General features: G+C 38.9%; 6 protein-coding genes across 7 annotated transcripts; 2 read left to right on the forward strand and 4 right to left on the reverse strand.

The window, feature by feature from the left end:
- Positions 1–396: 396 nt before the first annotated feature.
- On the reverse strand, positions 397–5179 carry LOC114520085. The gene is made up of 12 exons (XM_028540289.1): positions 5091–5179; positions 4834–4981; positions 4384–4505; positions 3846–4054; positions 3430–3622; positions 3165–3265; positions 3018–3090; positions 2378–2608; positions 2258–2299; positions 1918–2052; positions 1067–1229; positions 397–842 (listed from the first exon to the last, which is right to left on the reverse strand). Exons 1-12 carry the CDS (start codon positions 5157–5159, stop codon positions 481–483), a joined length of 1848 nt encoding a protein of 615 aa, XP_028396090.1. The 5' UTR covers positions 5160–5179; the 3' UTR covers positions 397–480.
- Positions 5180–6207: 1028 nt separating this feature from the next.
- LOC114520016 (replication stress response regulator SDE2-like) lies at positions 6208–9285 on the reverse strand. The gene is made up of 6 exons (XM_028540211.1): positions 9126–9285; positions 8668–8906; positions 8335–8507; positions 8082–8181; positions 6869–7370; positions 6208–6568 (listed from the first exon to the last, which is right to left on the reverse strand). The coding sequence occupies exons 1-6, from the start codon at positions 9231–9233 to the stop codon at positions 6347–6349; spliced, it is 1344 nt and encodes a 447-aa protein (XP_028396012.1). The 5' UTR covers positions 9234–9285; the 3' UTR covers positions 6208–6346.
- A 379-nt stretch (positions 9286–9664) lies between these two features.
- Positions 9665–10865, forward strand: LOC114519961 (protein fork head-like). Its single transcript, XM_028540152.1, has one exon. It carries the CDS (start codon positions 9735–9737, stop codon positions 10809–10811), a length of 1077 nt encoding a protein of 358 aa, XP_028395953.1. The 5' UTR covers positions 9665–9734; the 3' UTR covers positions 10812–10865.
- An 81-nt stretch (positions 10866–10946) lies between these two features.
- Positions 10947–14837, reverse strand: LOC114519959 (2-oxoisovalerate dehydrogenase subunit alpha, mitochondrial-like). Its single transcript, XM_028540151.1, has 9 exons — positions 14745–14837; positions 13799–13987; positions 13449–13535; positions 12982–13252; positions 12748–12892; positions 12144–12205; positions 11729–11870; positions 11481–11579; positions 10947–11260 (listed from the first exon to the last, which is right to left on the reverse strand). The coding sequence occupies exons 1-9, from the start codon at positions 14823–14825 to the stop codon at positions 11011–11013; spliced, it is 1326 nt and encodes a 441-aa protein (XP_028395952.1). The 5' UTR covers positions 14826–14837; the 3' UTR covers positions 10947–11010.
- LOC114519963 (exosome complex component RRP46-like) lies at positions 14749–16692 on the forward strand. The gene is made up of 7 exons (XM_028540155.1): positions 14749–15011; positions 15120–15233; positions 15333–15454; positions 15693–15833; positions 16010–16099; positions 16227–16313; positions 16396–16692. Exons 1-7 carry the CDS (start codon positions 14900–14902, stop codon positions 16456–16458), a joined length of 729 nt encoding a protein of 242 aa, XP_028395956.1. The 5' UTR covers positions 14749–14899; the 3' UTR covers positions 16459–16692.
- A 129-nt stretch (positions 16693–16821) lies between these two features.
- LOC114519962 (N(G),N(G)-dimethylarginine dimethylaminohydrolase-like) lies at positions 16822–20551 on the reverse strand. Of its 2 annotated transcripts, none has more exons than XM_028540154.1 (2): positions 20446–20551; positions 16822–17853 (listed from the first exon to the last, which is right to left on the reverse strand). In XM_028540154.1, exon 2 carries the CDS (start codon positions 17837–17839, stop codon positions 16952–16954), a length of 888 nt encoding a protein of 295 aa, XP_028395955.1. In that variant the 5' UTR covers positions 17840–17853; positions 20446–20551; the 3' UTR covers positions 16822–16951. The 2 variants fall into 2 exon arrangements, with proteins under 2 accessions (XP_028395955.1, XP_028395954.1); XM_028540153.1 differs by lacking the exon at positions 20446–20551 and adding an exon at positions 19561–19756.
- Positions 20552–20834: the final 283 nt, after the last annotated feature.

Raw genomic sequence — 20834 nt, forward strand, 5'->3', positions numbered from 1 at the left:
TAAAATACGTGTGCTGTCATGCACAGCATATAGATGGTTGATAAGCTTGTAAACTGTCGCTCGGCAGTCGGCAGCGCGCAAAATACTTCAGATGGCTGTGACAAACAGCCTGCTGACTGTCTAGCTAAACAACCTGGCTAGCTTGCCTTTAGTTATGTATGAAATCATCACACATACCATTTTATCATGCAGTGAACAACTTAGGTTTGTGTCCCATCTGGAGACCAAACACATGAAAATACTGAACATGTACAGACCTTCAGTTCTGAAGAAATGCACCACGCGTTTTTTACTTTTTGGCTATTATAGGGATGTGCCTGGAAAGATACAATGACTATTTGTTCACGGGAAGGAGGTCAAATCACAGAACAAAATACTTCTCAGCAAACGTGTTTGTTTGACCAATATTTATTTAAATCACATGATGTTGATTGTTTTAATAACATGATTTCCTTGTATTCAATGTTTTCATTCTAACTTCTAATACGAACAGTATCGTAGGTTGCAACCACCGCTTGGTGGAACTAATTCATACACGTAGTACGAACCGCAATTGATAACTCTGATTGTGTCGCTATAAGAGTAACATGAATATCTACCGTTAGCAAAATACACTGTGCGAGAAACAATTCCTTCCCCAAAGGTTGGATGACTGCCGCTCAAATATCCCGGAGCCCCAGCACTGCAATAGCCAAAGCTCCGACAACTAGTGTACATCTGGGATCCAGCACCACCACCGAATCTGTACCATGCTTTTACGATAGTATTGTCGCATTTATTGGAGCCGCCAAGGTAATTGTAACGTCTGTCGGACTCGTTTAACCATTTGTACTGGGTACATACTGAAATATTAAGTGAATAAAGCCTCTTTTCAAATATCACTCGTTTGCCATACAAGCTTTAGGGGCTGTTTGCACGAGCCCGGTTGCCCAAGATTAAAGGAAGCGCGTGATATGACTTTTGAAGAATTGAAATAAGTCTTTATAAAACCAAAAACCAATGTATCACGGTCTTGATACTTAATAAATAATTTCATAAAACGTCATAATGGGTAAGGTCTACTTACCTTTGTAAGTTGATCCGAAAAAAAAGCGCAATTTTTTCTCTATTTCAGCAAGTTCATAATCTATCTTCCTGTTCAGGTCTGTATCGGTCGAATTGATTTCTTCTTTGAGTTCCATATATCTTTCATCCGTGCGTTTTTCCAATTGTAACAACCTGCCTTTCACCTAATCATGCAGATATAACCGAAAATTGATATTTGCCAAATGATTTTTAAAGATTTTTAAAAGTTCAACAAATGGCTGGCTCTTTGTATCAAAATTGTTGCTCATATGCAATCCTGCTAAATCGCTGTCATGAATTTCACGATATTTTTTAATAAACAGAGGATGGTTACAAAAAAGTGGCGTCTAATAAAAAGTGGCAGACAGACCTGTCACCTGTGCCTTGGGACAAATGAATAAAAAAATTAACAAATTTACTTCTTGTGAAAAGTTTTGCTAAAGACATGAAGAGTTTTCTTAAATAGGGTATTGGTATGTAATGCATGAAGATGTAGGTAACTCAAATTAAAAGTCGTCTCATATACTACCCAACTTACCATACACCTGTACTTTAAACCATCTTTCAACATTTTAATGCATGCGATAATCGGTCCCGCGGCCCTTAGACTGACTAGAACTGGTCTAAAATTTTAGACCAGTTACTAGAAACATATTTTAGACTAGAAGTCAGTTTAAAAATTAAAGAAAAATAGTGTCACAAAAATGGTGACTGGGAAATACAGTTTACTTGCCTGGTATAAAATATGTTTTATAAAGTTTCAGACAATATGAACATGCATGCGTAAGCGAACGCAGGTTTATAGCAAAGGGCAAATGATTTCCAAGGCCTGCAAAATGATAAGAGATTTACCTCCTTCTCTTGGGTTAACGGGCTCCATGTTTTGTTTGCTCTTACATAGAGTTTCTTGCTATCAAGACGGTACTCCAGCATTCCCGGTATTGCGGGCACCTTACCAGCATCTGCGCCATCTGGAAGCACTACAATCTAAACAATTTAATGTAGCAATAATTTAGTCCTATATACTCAATATTGTGACTGATAGTAATACTCCGAGTTATCAAAAATAGGCAAGCTGAAAAATAAGCTCGACCACGGTTGGAATCAAACCAGCGACCTTTAGTTTGCTAGCCATATCATAATTAAAGGTACATCAAATATACCTAACTAAATTTCTAGATATTTGGCTTACCCCAGTATTTAGGCGAAGCTTTTCTGAATTCGGACATCTTCCCTTTAAAAGATTAAAAGCAGGACTTGAATTAAACTATACGTATACTAAGTGTCGCATCGTAGATTAAACTTATAGCACCTTTTCAGGAATTGTGGAATCACCAATTAAATTGTACCACTGCAGTTGACCGCTATCGTCTTTCTTTTGGTATTCCATGCATCTTTTCCAAATGTGTTTTGGTAGGGACGTTCTCACCCAAACCCAGGTAAAAACGTTCTTTGCGTCAATTTTTGTGCCTCCGTTAATCACGGTACATTGAGGCGTGCAGTAGTTCGCTGTGCCGCCAACAGGACCATAACATCCACAACACTAGCGTAATAAACAATTATATTGAATGCATGAGGTTGAACATGATACGAAGAATTTTCTAAGCTGGAGCTTGTCGCTATCGAAGCTTATCGTTCTCTCGCGTTTGTGTCGTTTGACATTTCCCCGCTCTCTTGAACGAGTTAATTCATATGTTATAAAGCTGATATTTTCAGACCAATCCTTTTCAACTATAGAATGCTATGTTTCCTATAAAATGACTGATCTCTTCGCTCGTCACACCAGGTCAACAGCGGAAAATAATGTATAAATTGTACTACAAAGTCATGAATTCAGCCCTCATGCACATTCAACTCGATTCAACCATCACCTAATAGTGAAAAAGGGCTGAGGGGAGAGAGCGCCCGGGGGTAATGCATGGTTGGTGGTGTAGGTCACTTTACTCACTTACGCTGTTTAATAAACATCCAACATATGCAGTCGCATCGTTGTTGATTCCAGAAGTCGAGTCTGTCGTGCTGAAGCTGTAAAAAATAAATTCTATCACCGTTTCAATATCATCATGATACTAGACCCTCAAGGACAAACGACGGCGTACCTAAATACGCCAGTGTGGTCATTTTGTATTGCTGGAATTCCTGGTATATGAAGATATCCTGATCCTTTACAAGGTTTCTTCAGACATTCGTTCATCATTGGCTGCAATGTTAAAGTAATGAATTACATCATCAGCAGTGGAAAGTTGTACATGCATTGTCAACGTTCATATTTGGTGGAGAAGAGGAAATAGTCAGCCTTCTGGGTCGAAAAAAGAAAGTTATCACTGATGCAAAGGGAATAATCAAGAGTCCCCATTCACATACCCATCCAGATTTATAAATCGTGTCACTTTTTGCACTACCAAACACAGAGCAAGCGAATGTGGTTGTGACAATTTTCCCAGTTTGCAGATCTTTTACATAAGCAATATCGCCAATGCCAGGATTGAGAGTATCACATCCATCAGTTGTGATCAACAAATTCCCCAATGTTCTTGACTTATTGAATCGGTAAGACCTAAGATGTAAAACATGCCGCTACGGTATTGTTGAACTAAAATGATGTAGCATAAAGATATATCAGATTAATCAGTAGTCAGTGCCGAAGACAATCGCTGGCATTTGAAGAAGTTCGATGTACGGGCCTACGGGGGTTTTCTAATGTCAATGAAACCCAACCTTAATCATAGAGGACATCTTTTACGTTTTGCTCATTTATTTTTTTACCAATCGTTTCTTACCAGTGCGCTTTGGTGCCGTTGAAATGCTTGCTTGTCGATAACTGAATCCTGAAATCCAAGATAGGAGCATCTCCAAGCTGACTTGTCCAGAACAATTCATCGCTTAGCGGATGTACTGGTTCGTCTTTCGAAGGAATATCCCAGGCAATCGCATGTTTTCGAGCCACGAGCATGAAACCTCCCCCGTCCGTCTTCATATCACACCATACCTGCATGAAAATGAAAGAAAAGCGAACAATCATTCATGCATAATAACAATTCATTTCTAATCTCAAATTCGAGCCTACAACATCTTTACATCAATTCTTACGATGCATGCATGTATCCAGTCAATTTCAGGGTAGAAATCTGCCACTACTGTATAGTGTATACCCAGGGTGGAAATCTGCCACTACGGTGCACCCAGGGTAGGAACCTGCCACTACTGAACTCAATTCTTTATGTCGTGCCAACAGGATTTCTATCATTAGCAACCCGATCTTAATTGCAAGGTATTTGATGAGGTAAACTCATCATAATGTGTACGTATCATACTAACTCTCCGTTTATTTGGACCTCCTAGTGTAATCCAGTAAAATCCTTCCTCTGCATCGGGTTCGTGGTCGAGAATATCTGAGCAATCATTACCAGGATAAAGGTATTCACCATAAAATTCAACGCCTGCATAAAAAAAAACGAGTGGAAAACAGACTTTGAACTGCTATGCACTTTCGACATCGAATGAAAACAATTTATAAAACTATATTAACTATTTCTCCTAACTTATTTTCTCCTGTGGCTATCTGTATATCTATAGTCAGAATTTCAGGAGTAATAGACTGATTCAGTGTGAGTAAAGTTAGTTTAGTTTTATTACTTTCCTTCCGAAAAAAACCCCACCAAACAATAAAGGATGCGAGCCGGGCTGCGTTGTAATTTATTAGACATTGAACATTGTAATTGTATAGTTGTCTATCGTCTCCGTGTTTCAAAACTCTAGAGTACAAACCATCGACTGGTTTCCACACGTATACTCCCTTCTCTGGGCTACAAACCCACAGTTTTTTCCTGTCATTCCTGTCGTTTACTGAGTATATTTGAAGCGCGTTGCTGCTGTCGCACGTTCCAGGATCGTAATCGTCAATATCCGTAATGTCCTAAACAAATTAAGATAACTTATTAAAGGCGAAGCCTGAAACGCTCAGATCTATTTTAAAATCTTTGCACCGCATACACGTTCTAGTCTAGTGAGACCCTGCCACTTACCACAACAGCCACTGGACATATCCAGATCCAACAAAGAACCAAAAGAATTTTTATCCCCAAAGAATCCATTTTCTGTTTTCGCTGATAGATCACCGTGCATGGAAATGAATATTTTCAACATTTGCCACGTTTTTTTATAACATTTTCGTGGGAGAAGTGCCTTATGACCGCAGCAGATGCGACATGCGTTTTGAAAGCTTATTTGGAATGTTTACACTTTACATGGATATATTTTGATGATGTTTGAGTTGGACATAGAAGGAATTAGGAGGCCACAGATCCGAAAACCAATCATAACTTACATAAGTGATAGTTTGCCGAGAAAACACTGGAGTTACTCAATCAATCACTCTACTATGATTCATGATTGCCTGATATTCGATGTGTGTAAATTAATATATTATAAAAGATACCTCTTATACCAGAATATTTTAAACTGTTTGAACTATATATGCGAGTCTAATAGCAAATAAGTTACCCCAGCAGCTGCGTGATTAATGGCGTTCCCAGCTTTTAAAATTATTTTGGCTTATTTTGTTATCGATGAAGCCACATAATTGGCAAATATTTAGCTTGTTCTAATCATTGGTCCTGTTCGGCCATTAATTAATTGATTGCATCCAGTAAATAAAACTTTTATTTTTAGTGAGTTAAGAGATCCAGTTTGTAGATCCAGATATAGTAGCTACTAGTGGCCTAAATTATATACAGATCGGAAAAGCATTTTTTTCTGTGACGGAAAATTTTGTAGGAGAGGGGGAAATCAAATCGATATTCTCCTGATTTGTCCCGACAATTAAAGTGCATGCAAACTGCATGTCCATTATTCTAGTGACTTAACAATTTGTCAGTCTCGGTTTCAAATTGTACAATTCATCGTGTGCTTCACCAAATTGGCGTTTGAGGGTTTAGTCCAAGTTTGTTTATAATTATCTGCCTAATAAGAACATGCAGTGATGCCACAGATGATATTTTTCCCAGCGTGATCATTAAATTCTTTATGAACATCAAAGCCCGCTATTTTTGTGGTATTTTTCGTGACAGGTGCGAAAATAATTTAAGCAATGAAAACAAGGTTACGAGAACTGTAAATTTATTTAATTAAATATTTTTCCCAATATTTGAATTACAAAATCTTAGAATGCTTATAGTTATACGTTCGAAAAGAAGTTTTGCAAGTAAAAAGCAATACCAAATGAAAAGCTTCCATATTTTTAACACTCGTCAGTATACATGCACATATTTTGATATGAATTTCATCGTTTCTTTTCTTTCTTTCCAGACGGTTTAGCAAAAAGCGACGGGTCGATCTTTTCGCGAGGTATTCCTTTGATGGAGAACAGTCTTTCAGCACGTTGTTGCAAAGTCCCGCCACATTTTAAACCCAACGACATCAACGCTGATTTGAGAACATCGAGACCAAGCGATTCCAGATCCTGTATCGAATTGTACTCGTCCAAATTTAAAGGTACGGTCACCTAAACAAAAAACCAAAGTACGTTTGAATTAAGAAAATAGACACGGCCGGGTTTAGACCGGAAAAACAATTTGTTCCCAGAGTTAATGGCCCATGCATATTATTTTCGCTTTTTATTATAACTACATAGACTATATATGTGTATGCATGCGTTCACACTTAATATGTTTGCGAACTGTTAAAACCGTCTTCTATATACAGCGAGGGACCCTTCAGATCAAAACCGTCTTTCTATAAACCTGAATGAAAACGCGTTTAACTAAAAATCATGTGGTTTTAAAAGAACTATCGAACAACCAACCGAAGTACAAGTCTCTTCTTGCACACTGCTGGGTTTTTCGCACTTTTTTTCAGTATCATCGGTGGAACTGATTGAATTACTCGACAGGAGACTTTCTTTCATTCCAACTTTGTCTTTGGATTCATTTAATTGTTTATCGTTTCTAGTACTGAAACTTTCTGTTTTATTTTCACTGTTAGGTGTAGCTAACTGTGTCAGGGTTTGTGTGTTAATGGACGGGGCTGAGTGTTTTTCCTGTTCGATTATTTCACTATTATTTGTTTCGTTAGCAACGATTTTGATCGTGAGGTCAGCGTGAGAGCTTTCACGAGAGGGATTGTCGATATTGCATTCGTTTTCGGAGATGTTTCCGGATGGGGGGTTGTCGGTTGTTGTTGATGTGCTGGAGCATTTCCCGGAACTTTCAGAAATACTGAAGTCGCTATCAGCCATTGATGAACAAGATGATCTTGCGTCTGTTTCTTCCTCGCTGTCGCTGCTCAAGTCCTCGTCAATATTGACCCTGAAATGAGAGTTCAATCATTGTTAAGCTAAGCCACCAATGGTGGTGAACTATGGTAGCTGACAAGCTGTGTCAGGTGTCATTGTAAACTGTATTCTCTTAGCTAGACACCGTCATCACAGATTACCCAGATGTCTCACTTCTGATTAAAAAAGCGTAAGCGCTTGCTCAGCAAGTGACTAGAGGCATTCCCCCCCCCGAAATTTCAAAATGGAGCCGAACTATTTTATACATGGAAAAAAAACTCCTCTCATTTGCTAGAGAAGGCGACTGTGTAGTTAAGTTTGTGTCTGAATCCATCATCATCTATACGCGCTTTGGAAAAGTGAGTTTAGAGTACCTCGTTTTCAATATTGTACGAGTGTTTTATCTTTTTTCGATTGTCGTAGGAGCGGAAAATTATAAGCAGTGGAAATCTCCATAATTTCAAACATATTTCTTTTAAAAAGTGTTTGAATATCTTTACATTGAATGGAACTTCCTGTACAAATCAATAAATGTACATATATTCCGACTCATTTGACACATCGTGCAGTTTTTCACTTCAATTCAGTTCGTCTCCATTTTGAAATTTTATTTCGGAGGGGTGAATGCCTCTAGTCACTTGCTAAGCGTGCGCAGAAAGCGATGCGCATTGACGAATCGCTTACGCTTTTGAGTCAGAAGTGAGACATCTGGGTGTTAATCTGTGCCTTCATGTTTCTTACATACCAAAGCTTTCGTTTTTTGTGTCCTTTTTTGTTTTTCTTATCATCAAACTTTCGTTTTCCAAAACTAGAACTTGACTGACCACTTGTGCTGGATTTTAAACCTGCAACAAAATATGTCATAAGTTGAATGCTTTTCAGTGTGAGCAATACAGTGTTTTGTGGGTTCAGGTTAGAGGAAGGGACCCTTTCTGGACTTTAGTAGAGTAATTTAAACTGATAAAACTATCCAACATAAAAAGACCTAGCATAACAACCTTTCTGCAAGGCATCATCAATGCTATCCATATTTTCTTGTATCTGACTGGCGTACGCTGTGCTATCTTCAAAAACATGTTTTGGAGCAGTTTTGAGTCTTTCAAGCCGTTCTTGTTTCCGTCTTGCCTTTTCTTGATCTCTCTCAGATTGTTTTGACAGCCAATCAGCAATCCTAAAAGTAATAGCAATGAACTCTATGTGAGAACTGCAACAACAATAGCTCAGATATCATCTTTGAAGTTAATTTGGCTACCATTGCCAGTCCATTCAAATTGTTTTTGTCCCTTAATTTAAGAAATAATTTATAGTTCTGAAATCAAATATTTCCTCACTTTTTCTCATCGTTAACATCTCTCATCCGTCTGCCACTCAAATCTCGGCAAGCCTCCCGATTGGTCGTTTTCTCAATTTGTGCACCAATTGCACGAAGCATCGAACCAAAGCCACCCTTGCCCCCGGGAAGTTTAAAGTGACATTGGACAAATACATCCTCCTGATTTAGACTGAATTTTGACTGGTTCCCCATGAGGTAACCATTGTATGTAAGATAGATGTTATCCTCAGGAATTCCCTATGGAAGTTTCAAATTGAATTCATGGGACTTGTATGATACGATCATTACGATGTATATTAAAGAATAAACTTGTGAAAATCCTCAACAAATCATTGTGTATTGGATAATAACAATTGTTTTTAGATTTATAGTGATACTATGAACCGATTAAAACTATGAATGGAACACTGAAGTATTGAAGTAACCAAAATATCTACAAAATGCTTTCATCTAAACCTTTGTTTGGTATATTCGCTGCTTTATATCATATCCAGAACATTCCTGTTGTTCATCAAAACTTAAAACACTCCATTGTTGGTTGAAAATCTTGATAAAAACGACCATTTCACTACAAGAAATTTCACGAAAATCGTTAGAAGTAAACAAAAACGGATGTTGTAGCGGTTATTTCAGGGGGGGGAGTATTGCTTTGCGTGGAAAGTGCGTGGGGTTCGAGATTTTTGCGTGGCAACTTTGTTGAGTGTTTTGTATGCTAAGTGCACGATAGACAACGATTCTATTGTCTTATCATTGTTCTCATTCAACACCTCAAAAAAAAGGCAATAAAAAAGAAAAATTCCCTAAGTGTCGCATAATCACCCTTGAGATTAGTTGAATTGAAGTTCCCATATTTGTTCAATCAAGTAAAAAAAAACCCGTTGACAACACGGCCACAGGAGCTTTGTTTTTTCTCGAATTTGCAATTCAAACTAGGGGTTGTTCTCCGATCAAAACCGAGTTAAATTGTCGGGTTGTTTATTTCTCAGTTTCAAAGTTTGAACATCGCTGACTGAACTTTGCTTGCGGAAATCTGCAAGCTTACTGTGCATTGTCAACCTCTTCAGTATGTCGAGCCTGCTTCGCCAAAATGCCAAACAAAGACTCCTGGACAAAACTTACGAACAGTACAGAAAACCCGGTTGTAATTTGGGGATGAAGCGTGACCAAATAAAAACCCTCCACAAAGCCAAAGGCCAGTCTCTTGGCGCTGTTGAAAAGACAAGAAACCTGTCAACGTTTAAACAACAGTTTACATACGAAACCTTGATAGCAATGGCAATACGAAATTCGCCAAATAAGGCTCTAACCGTGGCAGAGATTCATGCGAACATTGCAGAGATTTATCCCTACTTCAAAACATTTCCAGGCAGTTTGAAAGCGAGCATTGTCCGCACATTATCGACTCGCAATTGTTTTGTAAGGCTCGGAGAACCTTGTCAAAATTATTGGACTTTTACGAATCTTGGGAGAAGTATGAATACAGAGGAAAAGAGCTTGGACCAGAATCGTCAAATTGGCAATGACTTCTCCGCGAAAAAGAAATGTTCAGAGGCCGCTGTTTCTAGATCAAGCAACAGCCATAAACAGTCTACAACTAGGAAAGTGTCTAAACCATCACACAACCCTAAAACCACCCATAACAGTTGGTCAGCTTGGTCTCAAAGTAAGCAAGCTGCCTATTCCGCTTATTCACAGGCTGCCATCCAAGTAACCGCCCATTCGCAGGCTAGGATTTCGACCACACCCTTACACTCACAGCCCGCTTCTGGCCTCGACGTCGCTACGTCCACCGTCCACTCTCAGGCAAATTCAAGACATGCTGAGCTCAGCCATTATGACCTCTTAAGACGGAATATTCACAACAGTCCATTGTATCCCCGAGTGCCCGTGATTACCCCTCCACCGCAGCAGAGAAGACCTGAAGAATCGGGGTTAAAAATTGACCGAGTTTTCTCGATGAATCCACAATGTTCCTCGATGTACCAAACTGCAATGCAACCCTGTCTACAAGCAGAGGAACTTTTGCGAAGCAAAATTATCCCTTATCATCCCTGCACACTTTGGGGGTCCCAACTTACACCAAACTCACCTAAACTATCCAGTTTTGTGTCAGAGGATAAGGAACGTTACGAAGATGCATAAACTAAGATTTTTAAAACTCGGTCATATTCATTTTTTCTGTGTTAATCTACTTTCTGTGTGAAACTTTCTAGACAGTCCAGTTTGAAATATAGAACAGTGTGTTTTATAGTTAAATTATAATAATTTTTATGCATTTGATGACACAAGATTCAAGTTTTATTAAAATATACTACATCGATTCAATTTATTTGACTACATTTTATTCATTGCTTGCATAATCGTCAATTGGATATTCGTTTGGGTATTTACTGACATGCGCACGACATTCTTCGTACTGTTCGGACAAGTTTCGTGGCATTTCGTCGTACACGTCCGTAAACAAATTCTTCATCGGCGGTTTGACGGCTTTCTCGGCCCTGCCGAAGGCCTGCATGACCTGCAGACGGGCATCTCGTTTCCATTTCTCCTCCTGTTCCTCGTCCCACCACTCTTTCGAGATCATGAAACGTCTAAAAGGGGAACACGATATTGAAAATCGTAGAAAGCCGTTTCTCGTTCCGACGTATGTGATTTTATACAATAAGGCAACAGCTGCACTTTCTTGCAGAACTGAGCCAATAAATAGCCTTAGTTAGGTTAGCTGATCCAGTAAATCACATACATCAAGAGTTGAATCACAATACCTTAAAATTGATAGAACAGGATAAAAACAAGATTACGCCCACAAACCTTAGTCTAGCAATAGGATGGTCAAGTTTATCCCAGGAACTGACTTCATCTTGCGAACGATACGCCGTTGAGTCGTCACTGGTGCTGTGATGACCAATCCTAATGAAAACCGATAAAATTCAAACAAAAGAATACTAGACCATGATGCGAGTATTTGAATTATATTGTATTCTCTCAAGGTCCTAGTTGGGCAGTAAAATTTATTATCACGAAGTCGATATGTTGGGAAAATAATAAGGAAACTCCACCTGTATGTCATGGCTTCAATAAGAGCAGGTTTTGATTCCCGAACGACGTATTCCCTGGCTGCTTTAGTTGCATTGTAAACAGCAAAAAGATCATTGCCATCGACCCTAATTGTACGAATACCATAACCACGTCCTCGCCCGGCTGAAGGAAAATTACTGATGATCAGTTCGCTGACTATACTTGTCTTTCTGAGAGAAAAATGTTTGTATCATGCAATATGCAGTTTTCTGACAGTTTGAGAATTGTTGGATAATCTTTACTGTACCCTCGAGTGAGCTGTTTAGGATTGATAGATATGTTATTGATTGATTGATTGATAGATAGATATGTTATTGATTGATTGATTGATAGATATGTTATTGATTGATTGATACATTATTGATTACTATATTACGATATTTTACTCTTGATTACCTATTCCGTCGCCTCGGTATTGCTCTGAGGTTGGTGTGGATATCGCGTAGCCGTTGTTTCGACTGAAAACAAATACGCAAAGAGAAGTGAATACTTGCAACTTGACACAAGATGAGGAAGGAAGAATAGATCAAGAATATCACAAGTGATGAGGGAGAGATGGTTAGGAACATTGCACTACAATGACTGGACTAGAAGATACGAGAGTGGATTGATCTTGTAAAGAACCAGGTACAAATGTTGACATAATGTGGAGGGTAATAAAAAGAGATGGAGGGCTGATTAGGAACATTCATGGATGGAAGGGTGGATTTGCAGATGAGAGGTGGGAGGTATTGTGGAAAGAATGAGGGAAACAATGTTGAGATGAGTCAGCAATGAGAAAAGTTAAAGGAGAGGTGATCATGTTCTCAAATGAAGATATCAGAAGATTTGATGTTGTTGACATTGCAAAGAAGAGAAGCAAGGTTGTGGCGATGAAGAAGATGAAGAGTGCCGTTCAAAGATTGTATAGACCGGATCTTGGCATCAGTAATTTAGCAACTATTGCGAAGACCGACTTTATTCAAATGATTTTTCATCAAACTCTTCCATCATTACTAACCATATAAACAAGACTGGAACTTCGAGGGTCGCAGCAAAGTTGAATGCTGCGTGCGCATCTCCCTCGCTGGCTGCACCTTCTCCAAAATAACAAGCGACGCAGTGAGGCTTGCCTGAACGTTTAATGGCGTACGCTGCACCTGGGGCTGAAAAATACAAAGTATTCTTTCGAAAACACTGGTCTTGCCCGAGAAATGTAAATAAGTTTATAGGAGATATGCTGCGATGAAGGTACCTTGTGGCATTTGTGTTGCTAGAGTCGACGAAATCGTCACAAAATTAAGTTTCTTCGAGCCGTAATGCACCGGCATTTGCCTGCCTTTTCCTGCGTCCATTTCATTTGCAAAACACTGGTTCATGCAGTCGTCTAGCGTGAAACCGCGCCAGAGCAACACACCAGCTTCTCGATATTGCCCATATATCAAATCTTCTGGATCAAGAGCGCTTGCCGTACCGAAATGAGCTGCTTCTTCACCGTAATTTGTCATGTAAAATGAGATTCTTCCCTAAAAGTTTAACACTTCTTTGAATTGTTTGAAAAGTACTACGTCATTAATGACTACCTTCGCTTAAACTTGCTTAAACTTTATTTGCATTTAGCTCTAATGTTTTCACTTCTTTTTCTTTCATTACTCAAAATCGAGCATCCTTTTAACTCGGCTTTGACTTGTGTATGGGGATCGGTAATCTGGAGTTACTTACCTGCCTCTGGGTCTCATATAAAACTCGGTCCATGGTGCTTAACAATGTCATTTTTCTGTACACTTTCTGAATAACCTCTCTGCTCAACTGCGGGAAAAAATAGGTCAGTATATCATTGAAATAATTTTTCAGGAGAGAATATGAATACGAAATTCGTCATTCCCGCGCAAAACACGGTGCTCACGTCATCTGACGAAACTTGAAGTTGTTGGACTTTTGAGTTTTGGCTACGAAATTGTCAGCAACTCGAAGGTTTAAACTCGACTTCTATGAGTATCGTCCGATAGTGCAAGCAAAAATGACAAATCTTAAAGTTGCTGCAATTATATGATGATAATGGCATGACATACTGTTGGTTCGTTCTGTTTATCTGTGATTTCGCCATTGCGATTCATCACTCGATAAACTGGAATGAGGCCTTCCTCTTCCACATCAACAAACTCCAATTTATCAGTGAACTTGGACTTTGAACCAGGAAAACGAGGAACATCATCATCCTCAGAATCTAACGTGCCTTCACCTGATGCACTTGAGAAATGCTATGGGAGGCAATTATTGAGATTAAGTTTTAGTCTGGCCTGGTAGTTTATGGTAGTGTGCATGGTGGGACTACTTCATCTGAAAGATAACCTATCAATACGCAAATTCTTCTTTCACTGTTTGTTTCTACTAATAAAGCTGTGACATTGAAATTTAAAAGGACAGGTATTTTCATGGACGTCAGGAAAATAGCCAAGTGCCTGGCTCTCTCCCATCAAAAGAACATGTGCTGGTAATGCTAAACTATACAGCGGGGGAGGGGTATAGACTTGATTGCTTCCAACTTGAGTGCACCGGCATAACATAGGGTAAAAATAAGATGATCCAGGTACCCCCGCTGAGCACCTAGATCAGAGTGCAGCCATCATGTCTTACCACACATTATCAATCAGATGTAGCACTTGTGTATTTGATATAGAGATTAGACCCCCAGTTATTTTGCACTGGCTACCTTATACAGTATACTGTATCTCTGGTACCAATATAAAAATACTTGGTATTGTAACCATAATCTGACATCAGCCAGAGTATGTTTGTATCCCAAGTACTTAAGACCCAGGAAAACAGTCTGCCTCATAATACAGGAGGTTAAATATTAAGGTAATAACGGCTCGAGCCAGATGGCCTCGGGGTCAACAGTCAACACTCAAGCTTGTATCAAGTAAATACTGTAAATATTAATACCGCTTTTTAAGCCTCCGATGTCTATTATATGACTGAATAAGCATTTACAATTATTTGAATAGCATTTCTAACCTTTGATCCCACAGCAAGGACCCGTTTGCAGCCCTTGGTCAGCTGCGTTCGAAACAAAATATTTCTCATTAAATACGCCATGTTGGAAATATTCTCTTTGTAACCATGAACCACTTTATCTGTCCTAACACGACGTACCTCGCTTCAAACTCAATATGGCGGAGGAAGTGCAGAATTTAGTTGCTCAAAATTTTGTAAACTTACGATGTTTTGGCTGTGAATTAGGGCTTTTAAATAACACTGATGGCTCTGCTCTTTTCTCGCACGGTATGTGTCAGTATGGCCATAGTCGTACAATAATCTGTTGTGTTTTTTTATACTTTTGTACTTGGTATTTTTTCATATGTAAATGCGTACCTGGATTTTGTTTTATAGGAAACACGTCAGTCATGGTCGGTGTTTATGGTCCCGCTGAAGTGAGGTTTAACAAGGAAATTGTTGATAAAGCGACTGTGGAGGTTGTATTTCGACCTAAAACAGGAATTCCAGGTATATGGCCTTGCAAAAGACTTGCTTTTAATGAAGAACTTAGCTTATTTTTATCACTAGTTTTATAACTGTTCAAATAAACCCTCTTTTTGCCATCAGGTTGTGCAGAAAAGGCAATGGAAAGACTGATAAGAAACACATGTGATTCGACAATTATAACTACATTGCATCCACGATCAGCCATGACTATAGTTGTACAGGAAGTCTGTAATGACGGATCTGTATCCTTGTAAAATTTATGATAGTGGGGTAGATGATAGGGGTGTGAGGTTTAGGGGATGGGGCCAGGGCCATATGGTAGGGGTACACCATGGTGGGGGTACACCCCCTAGAAAGTTCATCCAATTAAAAATATTTAGAAGATTTGTCCAGAAAATAGTCAAAATTTAGGAGCCTAGGTGTTGTCCTGCACAATGGCTTGTACAGTAAAATATGTAATAATTCTTGACAATTTCTTAGCTGCTTTCATGTTGCATCAATGGCGCATGCATGGGAATGCTGAACGCAGGATTTCCAATGAAGTATTTAGTGGCAGCAATTACGACTGCAATTCTTAAGGATGGTGAAATATGCACCGATCCGAAGGCAAAACAAGAGCAGGTAGATGCAGGAGCATGTTTATCAAAATAATTTCATTATCATTGCTATAAAATCCTTAGTTGCACCCAGGTTGCCAGAAACATAGTTGTCTGGAACATAGTTGTCAGTTCTATTTTGGAATTTCACTACCAGCAACAAAAAAAACTTATTATATTTTCGAATTGATTTTTCTTTAGGAAGCGAAGGCTGTGTTGACGTTTGCCTTTGAGTCCGTAAATAAAGAGGTGGTGTTATCAAGTACCAAAGGAGTCTTCACAGTTCAGCAGGTAGAAATATTTCCTTAGTCTTTATTATCAACTTTGACTGGAGAATTTGTGCAGCCATTTTTGATTCTTTAACATGATATTACAACTTTTACTGGTATTTTCTACTGATAATTCATGTTATTTATAGTATGAAAGGTGTTTACTAGTATCTTGTGATTGTGCCCAGAACATATTCAACTTCTATAAAACCTCAATAACCCGGCTACTATCAAAGGTATGTATCCATTTAGTTCCAGAAGCATTGCCAAGCTGTGATGTGCTCTTTCTCCGGTATGAATTAGTTTTCCATCTTTCAGGATGTAAAATTTATGGATTTAAATATTGCCAAGAAGTCTATTGATGCGGATGAATTAGGCTAGGAAATAATTAGTGAATAAAGTTCTGTATCAACTGTCGTTACGTCAGTTTGACTCGGGAAATGATATTTGCGAATGAAGTCGCAGGATTTTGTCAACAATGTGACACATGCTGGTATAATTTAAAGTTGAATAGTATAATGACAAATGGTCCTGGTATTCTCATCACAAAAAAGTTTTGTTGGCCCAAGATCATGCATACACGTAAACGAGACATAAACATATCACAATTATACTCAAATTCAAATAAATTATTAATAACAATATGCCCTCATGAATATAAATATAAGTTCTTGAATGTAAAACCATAGACAACAATATGACAAATCACCATTTGATAACGCCTGTTTTAGGTGTCAAACTTTTCATGGTTTAGCACATGATAAGTTCCAACTTCCGAAACATTGCTCTTTCATCCTTTTCATATGATATTTCCTTTTCATATGATATTTCCTTTTCATGTGATATTTTCACAAATGTACCTCATAACCAGTATTCAGGCGTGTTCAGGCTTGCCAATATCCAATACAGAGCATCGAATACTTCCACCAGCCAATAAGAATTGATCGTAAGGTATCTGGATTACCTTATACCCAAAGTCCGTCAATTTACCTCGAAGAGCATCAGTGAACTTATTTCCAACAATAACATGTTGTCCATTTTCTTCGAAATTGACCGAATTACATGCAAAATACATTGCGTCTTCCTGTCCAATTGCGATTGTTTTATCCCCACCGACGTCTAATATTTTGCGCTCGGATTCTTTGTCGAACGCCCCAGGGTAATACATCATATGTCCACGGGTGAGGCTCATCAACGCCGTGTCAATATGATAAAAATACGGATCCATCAGCTTCATGTGATGAAGACGATCTTTTGGGATTGAAAGGACATCTTTGAGGTACGCATATGCTTTGAAAGAACTGCGAAATCCGTACGCCACAAAGAAGTTTTCCTCGTCATGCGTTGGCATAAAATCACCACAGCCTTCAATTTCAACTCCGTCGTCAAGCGGGTTTATCACCTCAAAACCTCGTTCTTTGAAGAACGGTATATGGTGCTGCGTCTCAGGCTGACGCGGGACGGCTCCGAAGCTCGACACCACTGCTTTATTGCCGTGAATGATGCCCGCATTTGCGGTGAAGACCATATCGGGGAGGTCTGGTTGCGGCTCTAGCAGTTCAACTTTGATATTATTCGCCAGCAAGGCGCTGTGCGCATTCTCCCACTGGGTCTGCGCTAAACTCTTCTTCACTTCAATTTTCATTTCCATGTGGGCGTTCAAAAGACGGTGTTTGACATCGAAAAACGTCGGTCGACACATCATAATGGTCTTGTACCAGGGTGCTCTTGAAAAACCTCTGGCAATTACAGAAGCTGTCATCTTGAGTTACTTTTCTGTAAAATAGTTTTCGTTGATAAGTATAATACACAATACGCGCGGTTAGGATAAGGACAGGTAACAAACGAAGGCTGGTTAACCTATAGTTGAACCTTAGAGCGGGCCCCATTTTACGTAGTGTTGTGAACATGTCAATGTGGATGATGTATTAGAGTGCTGCTACGAGTGTGCAGTTAATATTGGTTTATTTGAAATACAGAAACTATAAGGACAGGTGCCGGTGCAATCAAGATTTCTAAGTACCCTTGAGCTTTATCCAACGCTTGTCTAAGGGGCTGTTTACATGAGCCCGGTTACCCGAGATTCAACGAAGCATGAGATGACTTTGAGGTATTGAAATAAGTCTTTACGACACCAAACAAAACAAATACATGCTATTGTTGTGGTGATTATATGACTGCCAGGATCATGTTATCTGCTTATTTCAATACCTCAAAATCATCTCACGCTTCGTTGAATCTCGGGTAACCGGGCTCATGTAAACAGCACCTAATAGAGAATTTTCACAGTAACATAGCTTCAAGTATATTCATATATTCGCGTGCAGCATTATTACCTTCTTTTGAAATTAATTGTTTTTACGCTCTGCTAACATGAATATATTGAATATTTGCCCGATCACTTAACGATTTTCCGCGGCCCTTGTTCAGCATAAATCATAATATATTATATACATGGTGTATAAAAAAATTCCAACCTTAATAATATCCAGAGCCCAGCGGCCAACGATCTTTTGTTATTGAATAGAATGCATGATGAAGTGTTGCAGTTTTTTTATACACCTTGTATATCATAATTACATGAAAACACGTCAAGTATTATCGTGACGTGTCGTTTTACCCACAGCCACAGGCACGCAATGCGGTATAGTTCTTCCCATCAGAATTAATCTCATTACAATGTAAACGTGAAAACTGAAAAACCGTCATGTTTTCCCTATCTGGTCTAACCCAGTCTGAACGTTAACCCGACTTAGGGCTTGTTCATATAAAACGGGCCAGCCCGCTTTAGCTGGGCTCACGCCGGGATCTCACTTCACATATTATTTCACGATGTTTGTAAAATTGCATTCATATGGAACCGGGCCTGAACAAAGCGAGGTCTCGCCTTTATGGGCTCATATGAAAACATCAAGCTGGCCAGCAAAAGCGAGTCAGGGCCCGTCTCATATGAACATATGGCCTTAGGATGGTAGACATTTATCGTAAACAATTTCAGGTCAAGATGGCCGCTTATCACCGGCAAGGCGGCAACATTTTAGCCCTAATTTACTTGCGAACAAAAATGCTCATGAGAGAAATGGCAACAATTTTGTGCTATGGTCACGCAATAAAGTTAAACAATTAAATTTTCTCTGCCAATTTTCATTTTAATATTTGCCTGAAGGTTTACTCGCTATTACTGTTATTATTTCTTAACTACCAAAAAAGTTCGACAAATTATAGCGTAAACATATAGCGAACCACAAAATTAACACTATACAAGGTCGTGTAGTATAATCATTCTATAATCATAATTCTAAACTTCAACCATTAACATTCGGCAACAAGCTCAGAGCTTTTGGTAATGTGGCAACTTTCGACAGAACTCTTTGTTGCAATCTGATATGTTTATTATTATAAACAGAAAATTTCTTTATGTAAGTGAATTTTGCCGAAGTTGCCCTTTTTAAAGTTTAATTTAACGGAACGGAGAAAACTCACCAAAGACGTTTTGCTATTTCACAATTTTAACTCTTCAATGTGATTTGGTAAACTGTTATTTTCTTCCTATCACTGTGGCATGGAACATGAGAGTCGAGGATTACGACGGCATTCTCGGCCGCAAGGTCGCAATCTCGTCCCAGAGTACCTCAAACCCAGGGCCTTTCTATCAGCCTCGTACCCGGGCGCTCTAATATTAAAGTATTTTTAACGTTGTATTCAGTTATTATATAGAGGTCAGCTGAAAAAAAAACGAGCGGGCGCCGGTGCTAAACAAAACCACCCCCCGGCCCCCGCGCTCGCTTCGCTTTTTTTTAGCTGACTTCTATACAACGACCGAATGCAACGTTATATATTTTAGCGCCTGAACTATGGAGCGTGTAGTATACTAGAATACTAGTAAATACAGGTGACTCGGCGTAAGGAAAGTAAAGAGATGAAGCGTTATAACCTTATATGCCCTATCCAAGTCCGATGATTTCCTTTGTCTTAAATGTTCGCACAGAACTAAATTTCTAAGTTTACAAATTACAAGTCTGAATGAACGTCTTCCGCCCCCGTTTTCCCTTTATTCTTTACCCTTTGAAGGACACTGAGAGGGAGAACTTTAGAGAGAGAACTTTAGAGAGAGAACTTTAGAGAGAGAACTTTAGAGAGAGGACTACGAAGTTTTAAGAAGTTTGTTAAGACCCCTAAGCCTAAGGGCTAGGCCGGTGTTCAATAAAATCTAGAACAAATTGCTCAAGTACAAAAAAATACATTGCTATTCATTTCTCTACACGGGCCAATGTTGGCAAAAAACAGACGGAAAACTTACGGGTCAAAGGATTTTATCAGCACGTCGATGGACCAAAAAATGTCAGCGATAAATAATGGTGAACTTACCTGTGGTATACACTAGTCTGCTTTCTTGTAACTTTAAAGGTCTGAAGTGTCTTTTTGAAGCCAAACACTATAATTTTCGTTGAGCTGAATTCAACTCACTGATGTAATCTTTGATTGGAATGATGCAAAAACATCGTTTGTGCTTTTGGCAGTTTTGGCATTCAGATGCAATTGGATATCATCCAATACATGACGTTGATATTACAGGAGGATTCCTTTTACGAAACTTTCTCTTCGAAAACGAAGCTTTTTGCTACATTTGAGGGAGTTTACTGGGAACGCAGGAAGGAAATGTAACCATGAACCCACACATACATAATTTTTTTATTGTTCAAATTGCGTCATACCCCGCACATGTTTTTGAAATTCTTGACAGTGACGTACTTCGC

Source organism: Dendronephthya gigantea, unplaced genomic scaffold (assembly GCF_004324835.1).
Source record: "Dendronephthya gigantea isolate DGI-Jeju-01 unplaced genomic scaffold, DenGig_1.0 000015F, whole genome shotgun sequence".
Taxonomy (NCBI): Eukaryota; Metazoa; Cnidaria; class Anthozoa; order Malacalcyonacea; family Nephtheidae; genus Dendronephthya; species Dendronephthya gigantea.